Source organism: Panthera tigris, chromosome A1 (genome assembly GCF_018350195.1).
Source record: "Panthera tigris isolate Pti1 chromosome A1, P.tigris_Pti1_mat1.1, whole genome shotgun sequence".
Classification (NCBI taxonomy): Eukaryota; Metazoa; Chordata; class Mammalia; order Carnivora; family Felidae; genus Panthera; species Panthera tigris.
Genome location: NC_056660.1, coordinates 103,763,983 through 103,788,118, shown reverse-complemented (window position 1 = coordinate 103,788,118; position 24,136 = coordinate 103,763,983). Strand labels below are relative to the sequence as shown.

General features: G+C 41.9%; 1 protein-coding gene across 2 annotated transcripts in view; it reads left to right on the top strand.

Moving 5' to 3' along the window:
- Window positions 1–24,136, top strand: part of ALDH7A1 (aldehyde dehydrogenase 7 family member A1) — a 39,371-nt gene that overhangs the window by 1,079 nt on the left and 14,156 nt on the right. For both annotated transcript variants that reach the window (XM_007087806.3, XM_042982968.1), the window contains exons 2-9: window positions 599–652; window positions 2,084–2,149; window positions 7,313–7,393; window positions 7,948–8,071; window positions 12,732–12,864; window positions 13,967–14,011; window positions 17,503–17,580; window positions 19,979–20,076. In XM_007087806.3, coding sequence (XP_007087868.1) covers window positions 599–652; window positions 2,084–2,149; window positions 7,313–7,393; window positions 7,948–8,071; window positions 12,732–12,864; window positions 13,967–14,011; window positions 17,503–17,580; window positions 19,979–20,076 — 679 coding nt within the window. The remainder of the gene's footprint in view (window positions 1–598; window positions 653–2,083; window positions 2,150–7,312; window positions 7,394–7,947; window positions 8,072–12,731; window positions 12,865–13,966; window positions 14,012–17,502; window positions 17,581–19,978; window positions 20,077–24,136) is intronic.

Sequence of the window (24,136 nt, the reverse complement as noted above, 5' to 3'; positions counted from 1 at the left end):
CTTGCTTTGTTACAGGAAACATCTTTTTGGTTATCTGTGACTGTAGGAAATGCAGGTGTTTTAAATTATTTCCCTAATCCCCAATCCTCTTCGGTTGGTAGTTTGAACCTGTTTTTCCTGTGGCATCGAATCATTAGGCTCCTCGATACATTAATCTCTCCTGAAGATCTTTTAGCTACGTCTTGATTTTTTTCTTTCTAATCTCTGCAGTTTGGGTGGACATAGCCCTTTCCCATAGTTGTCCATTGTTGACTATTTCACCTTCTGACCAGGGCAAAGTAAGAGAGAAGAGTAAGTAAAACTCGTCAGTTTTGTCTGTTATTAATAGAAAAAGTGGCGAAGTAATTAAGTCAGGCTATTGCTTTTAAACCTAACGTTCAGAAGGCAAGGGTGGGTTTTGCAAAAAGTGCTTCTGAATGTTTAGGTCAAAAATGAACGCTCTATAGGTGGCCTATTTGTCATAGAAGTTGGTGTAAAAATTCCCAGTTTGGGTGTAGTATCTTTTTTCCCCCTTTCTCCTCTTTTTTTTCCCCATTTGATCTTTTCTGCCAGTTTGGAAAGAATTGCATTTTCTAAGTCATCTTGTTTTTGTTTTAAGGTTATCACGACTTATTGTCCTGCTAACAATGAACCAATAGCAAGAGTCCGACAGGTAAGTTTTTTTTGTTTGAGTTTGAGCCCTGAGTTGGGCTCTGTGCTGACAGTTCAGAGCCTGGAGTCCGCTTCGGATTCTGTGTCTCATTCTCTTTCTGCCCCTACCCTGCTTGTGCTCTGTCTCTGTCTCTGTGTCTCAAAAATAAATTAATGTTAGGGGCGCCTGGGTGGCTCAGTCGGTTAAGCGTCCGACTTCAGCTCAGGTCATGATCTCATGATCTGTGAGTTCGAGCCCCGCATCGGGCTCTGTGCTGGCAGCTTAGAGCCTGGAGCCTGCTTCAGATTCTGTGTCTCCCTCTCTTTCTACCCCTCCCCTGCTCATGCTCTGTCTCTCTCTGTCTCAAAAATAAATAAAAAACAAAAAACAAAGAACAAAAAAAAAATAAATTAATGTTAAAAAAAAAAAAAAAGCAACATGAAATTTCAAAGTCCGAGAATAATGTGTTTCTTTTTCATTTCACTTTTAAGAGTGTCTGGGAGAGACTGCCCACTCTTTGGGTCGGGTGCCTTAGAAAAGGTGGAAGGGAAAAGTCGTGAGGGTGTGTCCCTTTAAGGCCATTTTTCAGAATCCTCTCCTCTTTGAAAGAAGGTTCTGACCTGTGGAGTCTGGGATGGAGCCCATGTGTCTGAATTTCTGATAACATGTCAGGTGTTGTCCCCAGATGAGGCTAATGGACCTTGTTTCAAGAAGCAGTGTTGGGGCGCCTGGGTGGCGCAGTCGGTTAAGCGTCCGACTTCAGCCAGGTCACGATCTCGCGGTCCGTGAGTTCGAGCCCCGCGTCAGGCTCTGGGCTGATGGCTCGGAGCCTGGAGCCTGTTTCCGATTCTGTGTCTCCCTCTCTCTCTGCCCCTCCCCCGTTCATGCTCTGTCTCTCTCTGTCCCAAAAATAAATAAAAAACGTTGAAAAAAAAAAAATTAAAAAAAAAAAAAAAAAAAAGAAGCAGTGTTGTAGAGGGGGACAAAACATAAGAGACTCATAAATATAGAGAACAAACAGAGGGTTACTGAAGAGGGTGTGGGGGGGGATGGGCTAAATGGGTAAGGGACATTAAGGAATCTACTCCTGAAATCATTGTTGCACTATATGCTAACTAATTTGGATGTAAATTAAACATAAAATAAAATAAAAAAGAAATGCAAAAAAAAAAAAAAAACCTTTCAAATGCTGCTGATGGAAGGAAATAAACCAAATGCATTTTATATATATAAAAAGAGCAATGTTGTAAAAAGCACAACTAAATTTGAAGTTGTCTTACTGGGTTCTCATGAGTGTTTGGATACATAGGCTGTGAAAATCATTGGAATCTACGAATCTGAGGGTCACCCAGAGAGATTCCAGTCCTTTTGCAAAAATCTTGTAGCTTCTCACAAGGGGATCATTGCTTCCTTTTCTTTTTCCGTTGGTCTCCCCCCTAATTGTTAATTTAGGCCAGCGTGGCTGACTATGAAGAAACTGTGAAGAAAGCCAGGGAAGCATGGAGAATCTGGGCAGAGGTGAGTATGAAGGTCACAGCATCATGATCTGTTGTAACTGCAGGGAGATATAGAGAAATCGGATGAGGAGTCGTCTCCCTAAAATGGGAGTTCCTTGGGGGTTGTGATAATCTCCTCTGCTGTAGACCTGGGATTGTGCCTTTTCCATATTTGGCTTTCAGTAAATGGGTGATTTAAAATGGATTAAAAGTCTGTAGTGATGTAGTGTAAACTTCAGCTCTGATTACTCTTTTCCAAATGAAGTTTCTTAAATTTCTTTTATTTTTTTGAAATTTCTTAAATTTCTAATTGAACAAAAAGAAAAGAATATGTATGCTAGAAAAACACCCTTTTTATCGCTGTTTCTTCCCACTCCCCCTGCCAGCTTTATGCAAGGTGGGGATGTGGGAGTGTGGGAAGGAGTGTCTCAGATATTCCTGGTTCAGAGGACAGGGGCTTGAGTTCCTCCACCATCTGATTAGGCCTGGAAGCAAGTTGTGCCTCCTCCGTCACTGTCTCCACCAGGGGTAATATGAGTGGCTCTAGGGGCTGTGACTGGCCTGGGCTGGGTCACAGGGAGCTGTCACTAGGTGAGGGCCAGGCTCTGGAGGAGAAGAGAGGGAAGAACTGGGGTGGCCTGGATTTCCCAGTCCTCCCTCTCCTCTCCCACCCTGAATATCCCTTTTTTTTTTTTTTTTAATTTTTTTTAACGTTTATTTATTTTTGAGACAGAGAGAGACAGAGCATGAACAGGGGAGGGTCAGAGAGAGGGAGACACAGAATCTGAAACAGGCTCCAGGCTCTGAGCTGTCAGCACAGAGCCCGATGCGGGGCTCGAACTCACGGACGGCGAGATCATGACCTGAGCCGAAGTCGGCTGCTTAACCGACTGAGCCACCCAGGTGCCCCCTGAATATCCCTTTTGATCTACCACCAAAGGTTATAGGCCTGAGGCTGGAGGAATATGGGGATGGTTTAACCCAGCTCTCCCCCCTCTGTTTTGTCTTGTTAATAGAGGAGACCCAGAATTCCTCCTCCATTCCTGCAGTTTTGGTGAGGTTTAAATGAGTTACTAATTGGAATTGCTTACTGGAGAACGTGGCCTTTGCTAACCTCTGTACCTGAGTTACAGATCCCAGTGCTGCCAAGTTGCAGGCTGCTGAGCCCGTGTTTTCTCTGAATCAAAGATTGCTAGGGTGACTTGGGGAGGGGCAGGCTCTCCCAGAGAGCCCTGAATTAGATGCTCCTTAGCTGTCAGCCAGGGGACCCCCTCTGTGCAAAGCGGGAGAAACATCTTGACTTTAAATGGGACTATAAATTGGCTCAGGGTTCCATTATGTGCTATCACAATATCCTTGAGCAGTGAAATACCACTTCCAAAAGTAAATACAGTGGTAACTAAAGTTCACCGTACCTAAGAGAAGAGTGTCCAAAGCAGTACCAATTTATTGTTTTAAAAATAATTATTTTGAGGGCTCCTGGGTGGCTCATTTGGTTGAGCATTGGACTCTTGATTTCGGCTCAGGTCATGATCTTATGGTTTGTGGGTTCGAGCCCAGTGTCCACTCCATGCTGACATCTTCCAGACCCTGCTTGAGATTATGTCTCTTCCCATCCCCCGCCCCTCCCCCCTTCACTATTCACTATCTTTCCAAATAAATACATTAAATTTTTTTTCTTTTTGATCATAAAGGTAATATCTATTCCTTACTAAAAAAATGGATAATGCATTAAATGAGATAATTAAATTTAATCCCCTTACCTCTTCTAGTTTGATACAGAATGTTTGTTAGAGTTATGTTTTGGTGCATTTCCTTCCAGGCTTTTTTTATTTTTTGTTTTTTATTTTTCAGGGAGAGAGAGAGAGGCAAAGTATGAGCAGGGGAGAAGTAGAGAGAGAAGGAGACATGGGATCCGAAGCAGGCTCCAGGCTCTGAGCTGTCAGCACAGAGCCCGATGCGGGGCTCAAACTCGCAGACCGCAAGATCATGACCTGAGCCAAAGTCAGACACTCAACTGACTAAGCCACCCAGGCATCCCGATATATATTTTTTTTTTGGCTTGTTTTAAGTTTATTTGAGAGCAAGAGAAAGCACCGGTGGGAGAGGGGCAGAGAGAGAGGAGAGAGCAAGAACCAAGCAGGTTCTACACTGTCAGCTCAGAGCCTGACTCAGAAACCCTGAGATCAATACCTGAGGTGAAGTCAGACGCTTAATTGGCTGAGCCCCCCAAGCGACCCTCCTTCCAGTCTTTTATGTATTTCATAGTTGTGATTATTATACCTACTTCCTATGTACATGGCATGTGTAAAAGTTTGTGACCTGTCATCGTACTGAATACAAGCTTAAAGTTACTGCATAATTTTTTAAAGTCATTGTTTCTCTGTACATAAGCTATTTACAAAAATTTAATTACAGTTTATTTTTTAGAGCAGTTTTAGTTTATAGTAGTATAGAGTGATGAGGTTTTTTGAGGTCATAATGGGGTTCACGGGGTCCAGACCCGACGGCCAAGAAAATTCTTAAAGACATCTCTGGTGCAAAAAGGTGATTTTACTAAAGCACAAGGACAGGACCTGTGGGCAGAAAGAGCTGCCCCAGGACCATGAGGAAAGACTGGTTATATACTATGGAGTGGGGGGGTGGGGGTGGTAAAGTCCAGTGGAAGTTTCCAGTGAGATTTTCATATGCTAAAGAAGACTGTCGGGATACTGGAGGCCTAGCTATTGTTGAGCTAAGGCGGTTTTCCCTCTAGCAAAGCATTAGCATTAAGACCCTAGGAAGCTCCTGGAGAAGCTTTTTACTCTCCTGGCCTCATGTATTCATCAATGGGCTGCGGATTATAAGGATATTTAATTTGATCTGCCATTTCCTTCTGCCTTTGTTTCCCACATCATAGAGGAGGAAAAATTTTTTGTTTTCACTTTTGTGTATTGTGGCTGGTCTAATACCGGACATAAAACAGATTAATAGGAGGCCCTGGGTCTCAGTAGGTTAAATGACCAACCCTTGATTTCAGCTCAGGTCATGATCTCATGCTTCGGTTCCTGAGATCTGGCCCCTCTCTTTCTGCCCGTTCCCTGGCATGTGCTTACTCTCTGTGTCTCTCTCTCTCTCTTAAAATAAAAAAACTTAAAAAACAACAAAAAAAACACTAACAGGAGAGAAACAAATTTAATTTCCTATGTGGGGCGGGTAAGGATGATGATGGTGAGCAAGATCGAGACCCAAGACTAGCCAGGCATCTAGGCTTATATACACCCAGAGCTCTGGGCCCTCATGGAGGAAGAAGGCAATTCACAGGAAGGTGAAAGGAGCAGATGTTCAGTACAGAAATGTTTTCCCTTCCATACACTAGGTCTCTCTTTGTAAAAGTTCTCTTTTTTTTTAATTTTTTAAAAATTTTTATTTTTTTACATTTATTTATTTTTGTGAGACAGAGCATGAGCGGGGGAGGGGCAGAAAGAGAGGGAGACACAGAATCTGAAGAGGCTCTGGGCTCTGAGCCATCAGCAAAGAGCCCGAGGTGGGGCTCGAACTCACAAACTGTGAGATCCTGACCTGAGCTGAAGTCAGATGCTCAACCAACTGAGCCACCCAGTCGCCCTTGTAAAAGTTATCTTTGGTGAGGCACCTAGATGGCTCATTTGGTTAAGCATCCAACTCTTGATCTCACCCCAGGTCACGATCTCAGGATCCTGAGTACAAGCTTGGCATTGGGCTCTGTGCTGGGTGTGAAGCCTACTTAAAAAATAAAATAAAATTGGGGTGCCTGGGTGGCTCAGTGGGTTAAGCGTCTGACTTCAGCTCACGTCATCATCTCGCGGTTTGTGAGTTCGAGCCCCGCATCGGGCACTGTGCTCACAGCTTGGAGCTTGGAGCCTGCTTCAGATTCTCTGGCTCCCCTCTCTCTGCCTCTCCCCTGCTTGTGTTCTGTCTCTATCTCTCTCTCAAAAATAAATAAAAAACATTTAAAAAAAACTATAAAAAACTAAATAAAATAAATAATAAAAGTTTATTTATTTAAATTTTTAAAATGTTTTTATTTATTTTCGAGACAGAGAGAGCACGAGCAGGGGAGGGGCAGAGAGAGAGGGAGACACAGAATCCGAAGCAGGCTCCAGGCTTTGAGCGGTCAGCACAGAGCCCGACACGGGGCTCGAACCCACGGACTGTGAGATCATGACCTGAGCTGAAGTCGGACACTCAACTGACTGAGCCACCCAGGCGCCCCAAAAGTTTACTTTGATAATAAGAGTAGTAAGATAATAATATAATACATGTTAATAATAAAGATAAAAAATAATAGAAAATAATAACAGACTTCTTGGCATAGGTCCCCTTTGTAAGTTCTTTACAAAGGGGTTGAAAGCTTTTCCTGAGTCTGTTTGGCCTTTGCCTTCTGCTCAAAATAATCCTCATGCCAAAGTGGCATAGTCTGGAGTGGCTTATTCTGATCCACCATCAACAAAAAGATAAGCAGAAAGTAGGGAGTTCGTGTACTTTATCACACTTTTCATGTTTCCCTCTTAACGTCATCTTGTGTTAACCCCATACATTTGTTACAGTTGGAGAGCCAATTTGGATAAATCATAATTTAATAAAGTGCACAATTTATATTAGGATTGACTGTGTGCATGCACTATTTTAAATGCCAGTGAAACTTTTGACCAGAAACCTTTAATTTATGTGTGTATTTACCCAGGTGTGTGTGAATTCAGGATCTTTCTTTTCCTGAACGGGTTTTAAAAAGTTTTTTTTAACTTTATTTATTTTGACAGCAAGAGAGAGAGAGAGCATGTGTTTTGGGGAGGAAATGAGAGAATGCCAAGCAGGCTCTGTGGTGTAGTGCAGTTTGACCCATAAGAAAACGTTTCTGGGTATCATAAAGGTTTAGGGGTGTTTAAGGTATTTTAAGCCTTTTCTAGAGTCATTCCAGAGGTGTGTTCAGTCTCTGAATTTCTCTGTGCATATGGCACAGTCCCTTGCTCTCCAGGAGCCAGTCATCTGGATGTTGTCTGGGTCTCTTGGTATCCGTTTACGGGATGTGTGATAACAACGTTCTTGATGTGATTAGGAAGCCATCTGATGGGTTTGTAGTTAGTTCTCTCACAGCACATTGGTCTGTGTTACAGATGTGGGTTCACACTTTGAATCAGACACTAAGATTCCATTCTCTCCTTAGGTTCCTGCTCCGAAGAGAGGAGAAGTAGTGAGACAGATTGGGGATGCCTTGCGGGAGAAGATCCAAGTACTAGGAAGTTTGGTAAAGTATTTTTGTAGTAAATACACAGTCCTTTGAGTGGGGCATAAGACTATTGTGCATCTGTGTTTAAGATTGTGATGCTTAAGGAAAACAATTCGTACATTTAAAATCTTTTTAGGGGAAAGATGGACAAGAGGAACGAAGAAAAATAAAGACAGTTCTTGGGTTTTTTTTTTTTTTTTTATGTTTATTTTTGAAAGAGAATGGGAGACAGTGCATGATTTGGGGAGGGGTAGAGAGAGAGGGAGACACAGGATCCGAAGCAGACTCCAGGCTCTGAGCTGTTAGCACAGAGCCTGACGTGGGACTCGAACCCACGAACTGTGAGGTCATGACTTGTGCCGAAGTCGGACACTTAACTGACGGCCACCCAGGCACCCTATTTTTGGTTTTTTAAATTGTTAAGATAATAACAGACTTTTTTAAGATCACTACCTTCACAAAAGAGACCCAAAATATGGTTTGCTTTCCTGCCCGACCTCCTCACCCCATAAATTTAGTAACTAAACTGTGAATTGTGTTGGAAAAATGCTTCTTGGCTTTTTGTTTTTTAGGTGTCTTTGGAGATGGGGAAAATCTTAGTGGAAGGTGTAGGAGAAGTTCAAGAGTACGTGGATATTTGTGATTATGCTGTTGGCTTATCACGGATGATTGGAGGACCCATCTTGCCTTCTGAAAGTAAGCAATGAAGTCAGTTAAACTAAGAGTTTTTGACTCTTAGAGCTCCAAAACGTGCTGGCTGTGAACAGTTTGCAAAAGAGGAATTGCATATATCACATAAAAATATGAAAATGTCTTTAATCTCTGCATGAACAAATGTAAATTACAATAGGTGAGAACATCAGATGAAGATCCTTCTTAAAATTTTCTATTTTTAAAGATTAGACTGTTTTTGCAAGTCCATGGGTGAGACAGCTGTTCTTTTATGGGGACTTTTGGTAACATGAATCACTAGTCCATCAGGAAAACAATTCAAAAATATATGCAAACGGCCTGAAATATTTAATACCAGTTTCAAGAATCTAATTTGAGTAAATTCCCTGAAATGTGACAAATGTTTATATGTAAAGATGTTCCTTGTAGTGTCAATAGGAAACATTTGAAATGATCTAGGGCAGCTGGTTGGCTCAGTTGGTTGGGTGTCCAACTTCAGCTCTGGTCATGATCTTGTGGTCTGTGAGTTTGAGCCCTGTGTTGGGCTCTGTGCTAACAGCTCATAGCCTGGGACCTACCTTGGGTTCTGTGTCTCCTCTCTTTGCCCCTCCCCGACCCGTGTTCAGTCTCTCTTGTCTCTTACAAATGAATAAATATTTAAAAAATATTTTTGGGGCACCTGGGTGGCTCAGTCGGTTAAGCGTCCGACTTCGGCTCAGGTCACAATCTCGCGGTCCGTGAGTTCGAGCCCCGCGTCAGGCTCTGGGCTGATGGCTCAGAGCCTGGAGCCTGTTTCCGATTCTGTGTCTCCCTCTCTCTCTGCCCCTCCCCCGTTCATGCTCTGTCTCTCTCTGTCTCAAAAATAAATAAACGTTAAAAAAAAAAATTTTTTTTTTAATTAAAAAAAAATATTTTTAATGATCTGAGTGCCATTTTATATGACAAAGGTTAGGCTAATTTTGGTAGTTTGTTGGTATATATGTGTGTGTGTGTGTATATATTATTTTCTTTTTATTTATTTATTTTGACAGAGTGTGTGAGCACAGGAGGGGCAGAGAGAGAGGGAGAGAGAGAATCACACGCAGGCTCCTGCACAGAGCCCAATGTGAGACACAAACACATAAACTGTGAGATCATGACCTGAGCAGAAATGAAGAGTCAGGCGTTTGGGGCGCCTGGGTGGCTCAGTCGGTTAAACGTCTGACTTTAGCTCAGGTCATGATCTCACGGTCCATGAGTTCGAGCCCCACGTCAGGCTCTGTGCTGACAGCTCAGAGCCTGGAGCCTGCTTCGGATTCTGTGTCTCCCTCTCTCTCTCTGCCTCTCCCCTGCTCATGCTCATGCTCTGTCTCAAAAATAAATAAAAACATTAAAATAAAAATAAAAAAAATAAATATAACCATTCTCCTTTAAAAAAAAAAAAGTCAGATGCTTAATTGAGCCACCCTGGTGTCCCAGTCTATTAGCATATATTAAAAGTCATACTTGGGAAGATTGTTTCCCACAACTGCACACTTTTATGGGAAAGTTGTGTTTACTTTTAAATTGTTCTAGGTTTTTTTTTTCTTTTTTTCTTAAGAGGTGATAAATTTATATCACAAAATTGAAAAAGAATGAAATGGTAAAGGATGAAAAGTTATTTTCTTACCCTCCTGGATGCTCCCAGATATCCCCATGGAAGTAGTGAATGTTTCTGGTTTCTTGTATATCTTTTTAGAGCTTTTGTTTTTGGGTGGGCAAATATGTGTCTTTTGGCACACAAACATGACCAAGCTATATGTTCTATACTTACTTTTTACTTAAGGTGTCTCAGAGATTGTTGCTTATCATTCCAGGAGGGGACTTCCTTCATCTTTTTTTATTAGTCTGTTGGTTGTCAGGACACTAATTATTTTAGCCAGTTCCCAAATAATGGATACGTGGGGTATTTTTTCAGTTTTTTGCTGAAAATGACTATGTTGCAATGACTGACCTTGTACTCTGAGGAGGTTTCAACAGTGAGGATAAGGGTTTATGTGATTTGGAAAGTTTGCATTGTTGATGGAGCGAAACAGGTGACTGCCCGTCTGTGTAGAAAGTACCTGGGAATGAAGTTGGCCAAAGCAGTCCTAGTGGTTGTCTGTGTGTAGCAGAATTACTGATGGCTGCTATTGTCGTCCTTCCTCCCTCCCTGTCTTTCCTTTGTTTCTTTTAAATATTTATTTATAAGTTTTGAGAGAGAGATGTGGGGAGTGGGAGAGGGGCAGAGAGAGAGGGAGAGAGAGAATCCCAAGCACAGGGCTCAAACTCATGAAGTGTGAGATCATGACCTGAGCTGAAATCAAGAGTTAGACACTTAACCAGCTGAGCCACCCAGGCACCCCTGTTTCTTTTTCTTTTTATGTTTGTTTGTTTACTTTGAGAGGGAGAGAGCGAGAGCGAGCAAGCACGAGCAGGAGAGGGGCAGAGAGAGCAGGAGACAGAGAATCCCAAGCATGTTCTGTGCTTACAGTGCAGAGCCCGACATGGGGCTCAACCTTAGGAACTGTGAGATCATGACCTGAGACAAAGCCAAGAATTGGATGCTTAGCTGACTGAGCCACCCAGGTGCCCCTTATTGATGATTTTTAATAGGCTTTTCTAGTTTGAAAAGTTAGTAAATTTCCAGTTTGGAGAAATATACATCTGCAAACAGGAACTTCTTTGATTTATACCTGCTGAGATGTCTGCCTCACCAATTAAAACCTTTTTCAGTTGTTTTACACATATTTGAGGAGAGTAGATTTATTCACCTCTACAGAGGCTTTGCAGGTAACTTTGACTTCATTGATGTAGTAGATGCTTACTGAGTGTCTAGCAGGTGCCAGGTGAACTGATAGGTGATACTTGATCAATAAGGCGTTGTCCTTGCCCTAAAGGAATTTATAAGGTTGAAGATTCTTCATGTTTTAGAGTGGGAGGCAAGTAATGGACAAGTAATGGGAGGAGTGTAACAGCATGGTAAGTCCTGTGGTGGGGTGCAGGGGAGGGTGGGGCCCTGAGCCAGCCTTGCGGGGGTCAGGAAAGGCCCCTGGGAGACAGTAATCCAAGGCAAGGCCTCAGGGGTGAGAGGGGCGGGGCAGGATGGTCTTAACGCTGGGCCAAAGCCCACATGAAATAAGCTGGGAGAGGGGTGCCTGGGTGGCTCAGTTGGTCGAGCGTCTGACTTTAGCTCAGGTCATGATCTCACGGTTCGTGGGTTCGAGCCCCTCGTGGGGCTCTGTGCTGACAGCTTAGAGCCTGGAGCCCGCTTCGGATTCTGTGTCTCCCCCTCTCTCTGCCCTTCCCCTGCTCATGCTCTGTCTCTCTCTGTCTCAAAAATAAAAAAAAATTAAAAAAAAAAAAAAAGCTGGGAGAATGTGGCTTATTTGGGCAACTGCCTTGGTTGCACACAGCTTGCAGGCACCATCTGAGCGGGGAGGCAGGGTGGAGAGGGAGCCCCGGGAAGGCACTTGTCCTGTTGAAGAATTCGGACTTTGTCCTGAGGGCAGTTACGGTAGTGATCCAGATACCACAGAGTTGTAAGCAGGGGAGGGAGGTGATCAGGGCTGCACTGGCCTCTGTGGGGGGAAGGACAAAGAGGGGAGGGCAGGAGAGGAGGAGGCAGGCCCTGCCAGGAAGAGTGTGTCAGCACATCATCTCAGGGAGGGGAGGAGGATTGAGGTGTGTCGAGGAAAGGGAGGGCAGCAGCGCCTGGGCACCCTGTTCCCACAGGGTGAGTGTGGCCAGAAAGATGGACGGCTGGGAGCATCACCTTCCAGTCGGTGTGTGGTTTTAACTCCATTTGTGAACTGTCCACCTCTTTGCTCCAGTTCACTGCTCCATCTGCCTTTGATTAAAATAGGCCCTTTGAGGCGCCTGGGTGGCTCAGTTGGTTCAACTCTTGCTTTTGGTTTGGGTCATGATCTCATGTTTTGTGGGAGTTTGAGCCCTGCCTAGCCTTGGGCTCTGTGCTGACAGTGTGGAGCCTGCTTGGGATTCTCTGTCTCCCTCTCTCTTCTTCCCTCTCTGTCCCTCCCCTGCTCACGCTTTCTCTCAAAAATAAATAAGTAAACTTTAAATAAATAAGTAAACATTAAAAAAAAATAGGCCCTTTGTGGGGCGGTGGGTGATGTTACATGTAAAATTTGTATATAGCGAACACATGGTGTCTTTGTAGTTCCCATTTTTCTGTATGAATGTGAAGCCTTGTGCTGGTCATTCATTTAACGCGTATGTAATTCTTAGAACTGTTCTTGTTCCTTGTGAGTGTCGTTGTCTTCATATGGAGAGGCTGGCCAAGGGCTTTACAGGCAATATAAAGAATAGGAGTCACAACTCCTGTGTTCTGCCCTTTGCATTCACCTCACCCAGGGCACCTCTCATCACCTCTTTGAGCTTTCCTCGTCTCCTGGATGGTGCTGATGCTGCCCCGATCCACACGGAGTTCCTGTGAGCTTCAGAGGCATAATGGTATCCTTATAGTTTATAAGGTAGTGCGGTAATAGCAGCTTTTATGGTATGCCGATTAGCTGTGTAAAGTGAACCACTGCGAGATACCTGGAATCCCCTCTTGGTCTCGTGCACCTTAGTTCTGAAAATGAATGGTTTCAGGCTTTGTTATTATTACCATCACGTGCATTAAATCAGTATGCTTAAGCACGGTCCACTCCTTCCCTGTCCTCAGGACCTGGCCATGCCCTCATTGAACAGTGGAATCCTGTAGGCCTGGTTGGTATCATCACTGCGTTCAACTTCCCTGTGGCAGTGTATGGCTGGAACAATGCCATTGCCATGATCTGTGGGAATGTCTGCCTTTGGTAAGACCTGCTTACTTTCTTCGTTCTTTTTCTTTCCTTTCTTTTTTTTTTTAAACATTTATTTATTTTTGAGAGAGAAAGACAGCATGGGGGGTGAGGAGGGGCAGACAAAGAGGGAGACAGAATCCAGAGCAGGCTCCAGACTCTGAGCTGTCAGCACAGAGCCCAGCGCGGGGCTTGAACGCACGAACTGTGATGTCATGACCTGAGCCGAAGTTGGACGCTTAACCAACTGAGCCACTCAGGCACCCAAGACTGGATATATTCTTTATACCACATTCTGCAAATAGAAAACCCAGTTAGAAAGTTGGAGAAAAAAGAACTTGGGGAGAGTCCCAATCCTCTTTGTGAAACTTGACTTTTTTCCCATTCAGTAAAAATTTCATACTGAATTCCCAAGTGATTCTGCAGCCCTTGACCATTGTGCCCATTGATACATTAACTTTTACCTCTCTGGAAAATATGGGATAGTAGATGTTAGTTGGGAGAATGTCTGTATTTTGTAGATGACAAAACAGTTGCTTGTTTTTAACTTCTGTGTTGAATGGGAGAAGTTAGATTAGGAAAGCCAGGACAGTTGTCTTTGCCCATTTGGCATCTGTTCCACTGGTAATTAACTTACGTTAATGTTGTGTTCGGTTGAATGCTTTCACAGACTCTCTACAAAGGCCAGGCATCAGTGGGAGATTGATGATTTGGCACCATGTTGCCAAAGGGACCCATGCCTTTTAGTGTTTTAATCCATAAGGACTAGTCATGTGGTTTTTTTCCAGCCCCTTGAGCCTTCTAAGGAACTTGTAAAGTTCATGTTGATAGATTTCCATTTCCGTCATTGACAGAGGTTAATGTAACAGTTCCCGTGATCAGTGCAGCAAGCAGGTTCAAAATTGCTTGGTGCCATTTTTATGTTTTTCAAAGTTTTATAGTACCTGAGCTCCCAAAGACGCAAAGCTCAAGGACAAATGTTGATATCACTTATTAGGCTCTGTGGTTTAATTGGACAGAACTTCTCAGAAAGACTTGTTTCTGCTTGACAATAAAAGGTATTTATGATTTCCACCAAATTAAGTTGCTTTTTTTTTTTTTTTTTGATCCTCTCAAGGAAAGGAGCTCCAACAACTTCCCTCATTAGTGTAGCTGTCACAAAGTAAGTATGTGTGGCTTTCTTTTCCTGAGTATCGAATAATCGGAAAAGGTGATCGGTAGGCACTGGCTTTTAATCCAGTGTGGAAGGGTCATATTTATTAAGCATGGAACTTGGGTAACCTTTTTTTCTCCTTGGCTTGTAATCAGATTTTTTTTTTTTTTAATGTTTGAGAAGGAGAGAGAGAGAGGCGGCGGTGGGGGGGAGGGGTACGAGGTGGGGAGAGGGGGGATCTAGCAAGGGAGGGGCAGAGAGACAGGGAGACCAAGGATCCTAAGGAGACTCCATGCTAACAGCACAGAGCCCAATACAGGGCCTGAACTCACAATGGGCAGTTCATGACCTGAGCTGAAGTCGGCTTCTTGACTGACTGAGGCATCCAGCTGCCCCTGTAATAACTTTTACATCATTTTACGGTATATGGAGCTCTTGCAGAGCCATGTAATTGAACTCTTTGGAAACAAGCAGATATTGATAAAAGTATTGAAATTGGGCTCTTCAAAACTTTTATGTCTTTTGGGAAATAACACCAAATCCAGTGGAAAGGAACTATCCTTACAATTTACGGACTGTGTTTAGTAACTTCTAAACATGTTCATGGTTTTGATTTTTACCCAGGTGATAGTTTCCTGGCTTTTGTTTAATAGGTGGTTGGCAAAACAAAGAAATGGTTATTATACTGTTCTATTGACTCTTCTGACACTATCTAAAATGTATTTCATCTTTTGGTGACAAGAATTTTTTTAATCATTTTAGAGAACTTGACAACTCTGATTAGGTCATAAAATCAGTATTACTGGTTTATCCTTGTGGCATTTAGAGTCTGTATAGAACGGGATGTCTTCCCGTGTAGAGTGGTGACCGTTCTTGCTGTTCCTTTGGCTGCATGGTCTTCTTTCTCTGATTTAAGAATTGCTGGTAGAAAGCCTGTGGAATCTTTATGGAAGAGGGTCCTTGAGGTTAGAAGTCCATCGAGGAACAGTGGCTTAGGAATTGACACGTGGGCTGAAAGAGAGAGTAGTATGTGTTAGTATTTACTTGAAAGGAATACATAATATTGAGGAAACTCTATCCTCCAAGGCAAGATAATTAAATTTAACAATTAAATAACTACTGACTTATTTATAATAATTAAAATTTATGATTATAATTATACTTAAATTATAATTAAGTATCAAAGACAACTCTAATCTGCACGACACATGAGACAAATCACATGTATAAATATGAGATTCCTGGGCAGTTTTTAAAAGTAAACCTTGAAAAACAAACCCAAAACAGTTAATGTCGACAGAGTGAACAGACTTCCCGATTGTTATTAGGCAGCTTTTTTTTTTTTTTTCAAGTTCATTTTTTTATTTTGGGGGAGAGAGAGGGAGAGAGAATCCCAAGCAGGCTCTGCACTGGCAACACAGGGCCCGACCATGAGATCATGACCTGAGCTGTAATCAAGAGTGGGACACTTAACCGACTGAGCACCCAGATGCCCCATCAGCTGGTTTAAAATATTTATTTTGATAATAGTTTCACATGTTCTATGTGATTGCTCCTTTGATCTCATTTATTTGCTCTAAATAGTTTGAAGGATTTGAAATGTTCCTATGGGAGTGTGGGTGATATTTTAGGTAATTGAGAATGTTAGCCGATTCTGTTAGAGAAGACAGTAAATAAAATGATGCTAGATTTTGCTGGAGTTAACTAAAGGTGCTGTAGAATCAGCTAAACGTTCAGATTCCTAGATGAACACTGGCTACGCGTTGTCCCTTTTTCTATTCATAAAGATGTAGGAAAGGTCATAGTTTGCCAGGAGGGACAGCATCCAGTATTTCTCTTTATTCTGTGTCTTTGTAACATTTTATGCAGGAGTACGGAGGTGAGATCTGCTTTGGAAAGGTGTGGGGGTTGCTCTGACTTACAAGCCTGCTGACTCACAAGAAGCAGAATGTCTTAGAAAAATTCCATAGGCACAGCTTTCAGGTACCCATAAGGGACATGAAGTTACAAAAGTCCCTGTGCTCAGGGAAGAGCAGAAAGCCTGAGGTTCCCGTTTACAGTTCTCACGTTTTTATGCCAGTCCAGATGGAGTTCACCAGTCAGGGGTCGTTTCTATCGTAAGTCATGCTGTGTGTCTGTAGCACTGGTGACGCCCTGACATTGACCAGGTCACCTGGGCAACAGAACGAGAGACGTAACCCAAAGTCAGAGGCTCATGCAATAGGGAAAAGGGTTTTGTAAACCCACAGACACAGAGCAAAATCCTGACCCTTCAAAAACAATCCGCCTCCTTCTGCAGACAGTGTATATACCCTGAGTCTGTGGAAGAAATTGTACGACCTGAAATCTAGGTTCAGACATTACAACTGCATGTATGATCCTTGGTGGGCAGGAAAAAAGAAAACCACTATAAAGGACAGCTTCGGGGACAGTTAAAGAATTTATGTTTAACAGCAGTCCCTTTTTTTATGGAAGTGTTTGTTTTTTTAATTTGGATTTTTAAAAAAAAATTTAAACAAATTAGAAATTAGAAAGTAGCCAGAAGGTTAGGAGGATTGATGAATAGTCTTGGCTGTATTCAGGAAGCTCAAAATGAATGAAAGAGAAACCAGAATTACCATTTTTTACAACTCCTCATCAGATTTAAGGTGTATGGAACTGTAGTTATCATTTTGATTCATAGAATAAGTTGTATTATTCAGTGTTAGAAAACTGCTAGCCCACAGTGCTTTAGTCTGGAGGGTGCTGATATTTCTTTAGTAAAGGATTTGGTGTGAAGCCAGTGGAGACTAGTCGTGAACTTGTTGAGGTTCTGTTGGCAGGTGTAGCTCCCTCTGCTGTACCTCCTCAGCAACTACACTAGCTTTGGGGGCCTCTTTCAGTTTCCTCCTTTACCACTTCTCTGGCTGGCTGTCGCTTTGCACAGATGTGTTGGGATGTCATTTGCTGATGGGGACTACCTTTCTTCCTTTTTCTTTCTTTATTTTTTAAAATTTTTTAAGCGTTTATTTTTGAAGGAGAGAGTGAGAGTCATAGCATGAACACCGTAGGGGCAAGAGAGAGGGAGACACAGAATCCCAAGCATCTTTTTATTTCTTTGCCATCATTTTGATGGATTTGTGGCAAGAGACAAAAACAAAAACCAAAAACAAACGTCCTGTGATCGCTCTGTCGTCTTAAGCTAGATATGTGTTCCTAGTTTGGCCGAAAAATGTTAGAAAACAGTGAGCAGTTGAACTACCTGACCATTGCATTGTATCTTTTATTTATTTTGTATGTTTTTTTTTCTTCTAAAGATTTTAGGGGGAGAAGAGTTCTGCCTTTAAGTGTTGGAAAACCTCATCTGTAATATGTGAGGTGAAATGCAGGCCTGCATGTTTGGGGTCAGAGTGAGGGAGAAAGTTGGAAAAGGAAAGTCACGCAGTTGGAAATTATTCCTAGTTTTAGAAAAACCCTTAGAAATTGTTTTCTTTCTTAGTAATTCCTTTTTCCTTTTTTAGGATAATAGCCAAGGTTCTAGAAGACAACAAACTGCCTGGTGCTATTTGTTCCTTGACCTGTGGTGGAGCAGATATAGGGTAGGTCAACGGGCCCTGCGTCTTTTTCTGTTGAAGGACTCTGGGTTGATTGATCCGAATCATCTTTTTTTTTAAAGTTTTTTTAATCTTTATTTATTTTTGAGGGACACAGAATGCCAGTGGGGGAGGAGCAGGGAGAGAGAGAGCGAGACACAGAATCCGAAGCAGGCTCCAGGCTCTGAGCTGTCAGTACAGAGCCCGACGCGGGCCTCAAACTCATGATCTGTGAGATCATGACCTTAGCCGAAGTCAGACCCTTAGCTGACTGAGCCACCCAGGTGATCCAGAATCATCTTTATTACAATAATGAAACCCAGTAAAGCTGAGGAGGTGTGAGTGGTTTTTTGGAATTATTATTATTACGTACCTTATTGGGCTTTGTCTTCATTAGTCTTTGTTGGAAGAAGAGTAAGAATTATTTTTTTTAATTACCCAGAGCTACTTGTGTAAGATGTTTACAGCCTAAAATAAGAAACTGCTGGAACATTGGGACATCTATGGCTTCCTGACACTTGATTTATAAAGGTGCTTACAAAGCAAAGCTGTGGAATTGGAGTCTGGTGTATTCCTCCCCCCATATCCTATTGTCTAGGTTCTTGAGCTGAACGAAAAAAGGGGCCCCTGGGAATAGAGCCTCATTTTAAAAATGTATTGTTTTAAGAAAATTGCTATATAATTCACATACCATGAAATTCTCTCTTTAGAAAGGTATAGTTGAGTGGTTTTTAGAATATTCACAGTGTTTTGCAACCATTACCATTATCTTATTTGAGAACATTTTCATTTCACCAGGAAGGAACTTTGTACGTATTAGCACTCACTTACCATCTTCCCTCTTCCCCCTGGCAACCACTCCTGTACTTTCTATCTCTATAGTTGGGCCTGTTTGGGACATTTCATGTAGATGGAATCATATAACATGTGGCCTTTTGTGTCTGGTTTCTTTAACTCAGCATAACATCAGAGCCTGTTTTTAAGCTGGGAACTGACTCTGATTGCCCTGAACAATGATGGAAGTTGAAGTTGTTACTACTGGCTTAGACTTTGTTTATGTATTTATTTTAAGATTTTATATTTAAGTAATCTTTATGTCCAACGTGGGGTTCGAACTCACAACTCCAAGATCAAGAGTCCCATGCTCTGCCCACTGAGCCAGCCAGGTGCCCCTGGATTAGACTTTAATTAAGTGTGGTTTCATAGGAGTCAGGCCTCACAGCCCACACTGGTGTGGTTAAAATGTTGATCTCCATCCATCACTGTTACCATACTACTCCACCTACTGGTCAGTCTCAAAATGAATGACTGACTGACTGAATGAATGAATGAATGAATCAGTCCTTTTTTATAAAAATGGGAACGTGTTAGAGAATACAACTTTCACATATAGAGTGGATAGTGAAATAATATCTAAATGTCATTTATAAAATGAATAATATATCCTTTGACCTAGTCTTTTTTGCGCTTTGTACTTTGTTTTTTTTTTAATGTTTATTTTTGAGAGAGAGAGAAGAATCATGAGTGGGGGAGGAGCAGAGAGAGAGGGAGACAGATTCCCAAGCAGGGTCCGCACTGTCAGGGCAGGGCCGATGTGGGTGTTGAACCCATGAACCATGAGATCGTAACCTGAGTTAAACTCAAGAGTTGGACGCTTAGCCAACTGTGTCACCCAGGCGCCCCTCTTCTTTGGACATCAGTCCTTCACGTTGGTCTTGAGCTAGCTCAGATAGAGTAGTGTTTGCAGTCATGCATTTAGTAACAGCCACTTTGAGTATCCATATCCGTGCTCACGTTTGCTGGGCTGAACCTGGGGAAGTCTCCATGCATAATCTCATCAAGCTGTTCCAGCCTTAACATAAGTCTGATGCTCTGGCTACCCTGCATGGTCCATACTGAGTCCTTTGAAGCTCTGAACCAGGAGCCAGGTGGATCAGATCGATAGTATCTGATTTATATTTCTTAGGGGTAACTGGAAATCCTAGCACAGTCTTTATTAAGTGAGATTTCATGAGAGATACTTAGGATGCTTTCCTGCAACCTTCACATTTTTAATTCTTAAAGGAATTAGTAGTTGAGGGGTCTGCAGAATAACTGGGATGTTAATCAAGGAAGTGCTAAGGTCATAATGTATAGGAAGGACTTTCATCCTTAACAATGTCCTCAAGGTGATTTCAGTTTACAGAGAGCTCCCTGACCAGGTTAGCCTATTGTGCTGTATGGCTCTGCCTGTGAACATCTAGTTCATTTTCATGAAAACTTTCCTTTGCATCCTTGGGATAGACATATTTGTATCTTTGAGTGAGTGTCTTTTCATGATGAGGAAATGTTCTGACCTGGTTCTAGCAGGTGCCACTGTTGGTGGGTTTCTCTGCCTTGGGTGACTGTGTTTATTCCCCTGCAGCACTGCAATGGCCAAAGATGAACGGGTGAACCTGCTGTCCTTCACCGGGAGCACACAGGTGGGAAAACAGGTGGCCCTTATGGTGCAGGAGAGGTTTGGTAAGTGTTGCCTTTTAATGAGGATTGCAGTTCCATCAGGGATGGATATGAAATCTAAAAGTTGGGTTTTTCCTCCCTGATCCCTTCTGAAGGGACAGCAGCCATGTTTATTTGAATATCCAGGTAACAGAGGGATACAGCTATTAATGGGGAGATTGCAAATTTAATAGCATAATTTTCAGAAGGATTTCATTTTCCCCCTAAATTACCATAGTGAAATCCTATCAAATACATTTCTTTATTTCTATCAGAAGTGTTTGGCAAATTAAAAACAGAAAATTCACGCTCCAAGCAGGGCCAGGGAGTACAGGACCTAGAATAAGTATGGAACGGAAGACTTAAATCTGTTCTTGTTTACATTTTACGTATATATGACTGAAAAGGGTTTTATACACACAGCCTTGTATGCTTTATGGCTCATTAAGGCAGTTTTATTATTTATTTATTAAAAAGATTTAATTTTTTAAAGTAATCTCTACCCACAGTGTGGGGCTTGAACTCACAAACCCAAGATCAAGAGTCCCATGCTCTACCAAACTGAGCCAGCCAGGTGCCCCCACAGGCATTGGTTTTCATTTCGTTTTGTTTCGTTTCGTTTCGTTTCGTTTCGTTTCGTTTCGTTTCGTTTCGTTTCATTTCATTTCATTTCATTTCATTTCATTTCATTTCATTTCATTTCATTTCATTTCATTTCATTGTTTGCTTATTTATTTATTTTTTTAAAATTCATACATTTATTTTGAGAAAGAGAGAGAAAGAGAATCTCAAGCAGGCTCTATGCTGTCAGCCCAGAGCCCAACACGGAGCTTGATCCCACCAACTGTGAGAAAAGACCTGAGCTGAAATCCACAGTCTAACACTTAACTGAGCCCCCAGGTGCCTGCCAAAGGCATTGCTTTTAAACAGCAAGTTTACAAGCCAGTAGAGCTAATAACTAAGGTCAGCAAGGTTACAGGATACAAGATACAATACAAAGATCACTTGCATTCCTTTACTTTGACCATAAGCATTCTCAAAATGAAATTCTGAAGACATTTACACTAGTGTCAAAAAGAATAAAATACTTAAGAATAAATTCAACAGGGGCTCCTGGCTGTCTCAGTTAGTAGAGCATGCAGCTCTTGATCTCAGGGTTGTGGGTTCAGGCCCCACATTGGACGTGATTACTTAAAAATAAAATCTTTAAAAAATAATAAATACAACAAAGGAAGTTGGAGTCTTTCACACAGGAATTACTACAGAGTATCATTGAAAGTAATTAAAGAACACCTAAGTCAATGTAAAGACATCCCATTTTTACTGTTTGGGAACCTTAGTATTATTGTAGCCTAAGATCAATACTGTCCAAGTAATCTACAGATTCATTGCAATCCCTTTCCAAATGTCAGCTAGCTTCTTTGCAGAATTGACAGGCTGATCCTAAAATTCAGATGAAATGCAAAGGACCCCAAGCAGCCAAACAGTCTTGAAAAATACCAAAGGGGGACCCATATGTCCTAATACTGCAACTGAGTATAAAAAATTCCATATAAAAAATTCAAGACTATGTACTGGCATCAGGATAGACATAAAAATGAGTGGAATAACAGTCCAGAAATAAGCCCTTCGAGTTACGGTTAACTGATTTTTGATAAGGGTGCCAGGACATTTCAGTGGAGGGAAAAACTAGTCTTTTTAACAAATGGTGCTGGGACAACTAGATATCCAAGTATGTACATATGAAAGTAGACCCCACCTCTTCTTGTACACAAAAATTAACTCCTAATGTATCAAAGACCTGAATGTGAGAGCCAGAACTATCAAACTCTTAGAAGAAAACATAGGAATAGGTTTTTATGACTTTGGATTAGGCAGTGGTTTCTAGGATATGACCCTTAAAACATAACCAACATTAGATAGACTTCATCAAAAATAAAACTTTCGTGCTTCAGGGGCGCCTGGGTGGCTCAGTCAGTTGAGCGACCGACTTCAGCTCAGGTCATGATCTCACGGTTTGTGAGTTTGAGCCCCGTGTCGGGCTCTGTGCTGACAGCTCAGAGTCTGGACTCTGATTCTGTGTCTCCCTCTCTCTCTGCCCCTCCGCCACTCATGCTGTGTCTCTCTGTGTCTCAAAAATAAATAAACAATAAAAAAAAATTAAAAAAATAAAATAAAAAAAAAAACTTTCGTGTTTCAAAGGGTACTATCAAAAAGATGGACAGAACAACCTACAGAATCGGAGAGGGTATTTGCAAATCCTTTATCTGATAACATATTGGTATCTAGAATAAATAAAGGACTATTAAAATTCAGCAATATAAAACACAATCCAGGGGTGCCTGAGTGGTTAGTTGGCTAAGCCTCTGGTTCTTGATTTCGGCTCAGGTCATGATCTCAGGGTTTGTGAGTTCGAGCCCAAATCGGGCTCCTCGAAGACAGCGCAGAGCCTGCTTGAGATTCTCTGTGTCCCTCTCTCTCTCTGCCCCTCCCCCATCTCAGAAATAAATAATAAACATTAAAAAAATTAACCAATATATCCAACACTAGAGCAGTAGCTAAGTAAAATTTAGTCTGCCGTCATGGTGAAGTACTGTGCAGTGATTTTTTTTAAACAGCTCTTAACTTAGGTAAAAGGTGTAAGAGCAAATTAGTTTGTACAATCTCAAGTAAATAGAAATGAACATTGAAGAGATTTGAAGGCCCTATACCCAATTATGAGGAGAGATTTCATTATGCTTACGAGCCATGACTTTTCGCCTGTTTGATACTTTCTGATTAAAACATTTTTTCCTGCAGTGAGCACATACTTGTTTTAAAGTTTCTTTAGTTTGAGAGGGAGTGAGAGAGAGAGTGAGCCAGCATGAGCCGGGTAGGGGCAGAGACAGAGGAGGAGAGAATCTCAAGCAGGCTCCACACTATCAGTGCAGACCCCGATGTGGGGCTTGATGCTATGAACTGTGAGATCATGACCTGAGCCAAAATCAAGAGTTGGATGCATAACTGACTGAGCCATCTGAGCACATAATTTTTTAACTTTTTTTATTGTAAAAAAATATGTGTGTGTTTGTGTGTGTGTAGAAACATATATGTACATATATTTTGTATTATGTATATAATATAAAATGTATCATTTTAACCATTTTAAGTGTATACTTCTATGGCATTAAGTACATGTTCATTGTTGTGCAACCATCACCATCATCCATCTCCAGACCTTTTTTGTTTTCCCAACATCATCCCCATTAAAAACCACCTCTGTATTTCTGCCTTCTTCCAGCCCTTGGCAACCATCATTCTCCTTTCTTTCTTTTCTGGATTTGACTCTTCTAAGAACCTCCTATAAGTAGAATCACCACCCAATATTTGTCCTTTTGTGACTGGCATAGCATGTCTTAAAGGTTGCAACGTGTGTCAGAATTTTCTTCCTTTTTAGGGCGGAAGGTTATTCCCTTGTATGTATTTACCACATTTGGTTGATTCATTCATTCATTTAAAAAAATTTTTTTTAAATGTTTATTTATTTTTGAGGGAGAGAGAGACAGAGCGTGAGCAGGGGGAGGGGCAGACAGAGAGGGAGACACAGAATCCAAAGCAGGCTCCAGGCTCCGAACCATCGGCACAAGTCTGATGTGGGGCTCAAACTCGCAAACCATAAGATGATGACCTGAGCTGAAGTTAGATGCTTAACTGACCGAGCCACGAAGGCGCCCTGATTCGGGCACTTATTGATAGACACTTGGGCTGCTGCTACCTTGTAGCTCCTGTTTTTTGTTTTTATTTTTGTCTCCACCTTGTGGCTGTTACGAACAGCGCAGCTCTGAGCATAGGTCTCCTCTTACCTGTTCAAGTTCCTGTTTTCACTTCAATTGGTTAGGTACCCAGAAGTGGATTGATAGGCATATGGTAATCCTGTGATTCATTTCTTGGAAAGTTACACAGTCTTCCACAATGACTGCTCCGTTTTACACTAAATGTTTGTGGAGTTGGGGAGGGGATATAATTTCACATTTAGAGAAAAGTTACATGACTAACACAAGAAATTCCTGTATACCCTTGAACAAAATTCACCCACTACTTACTT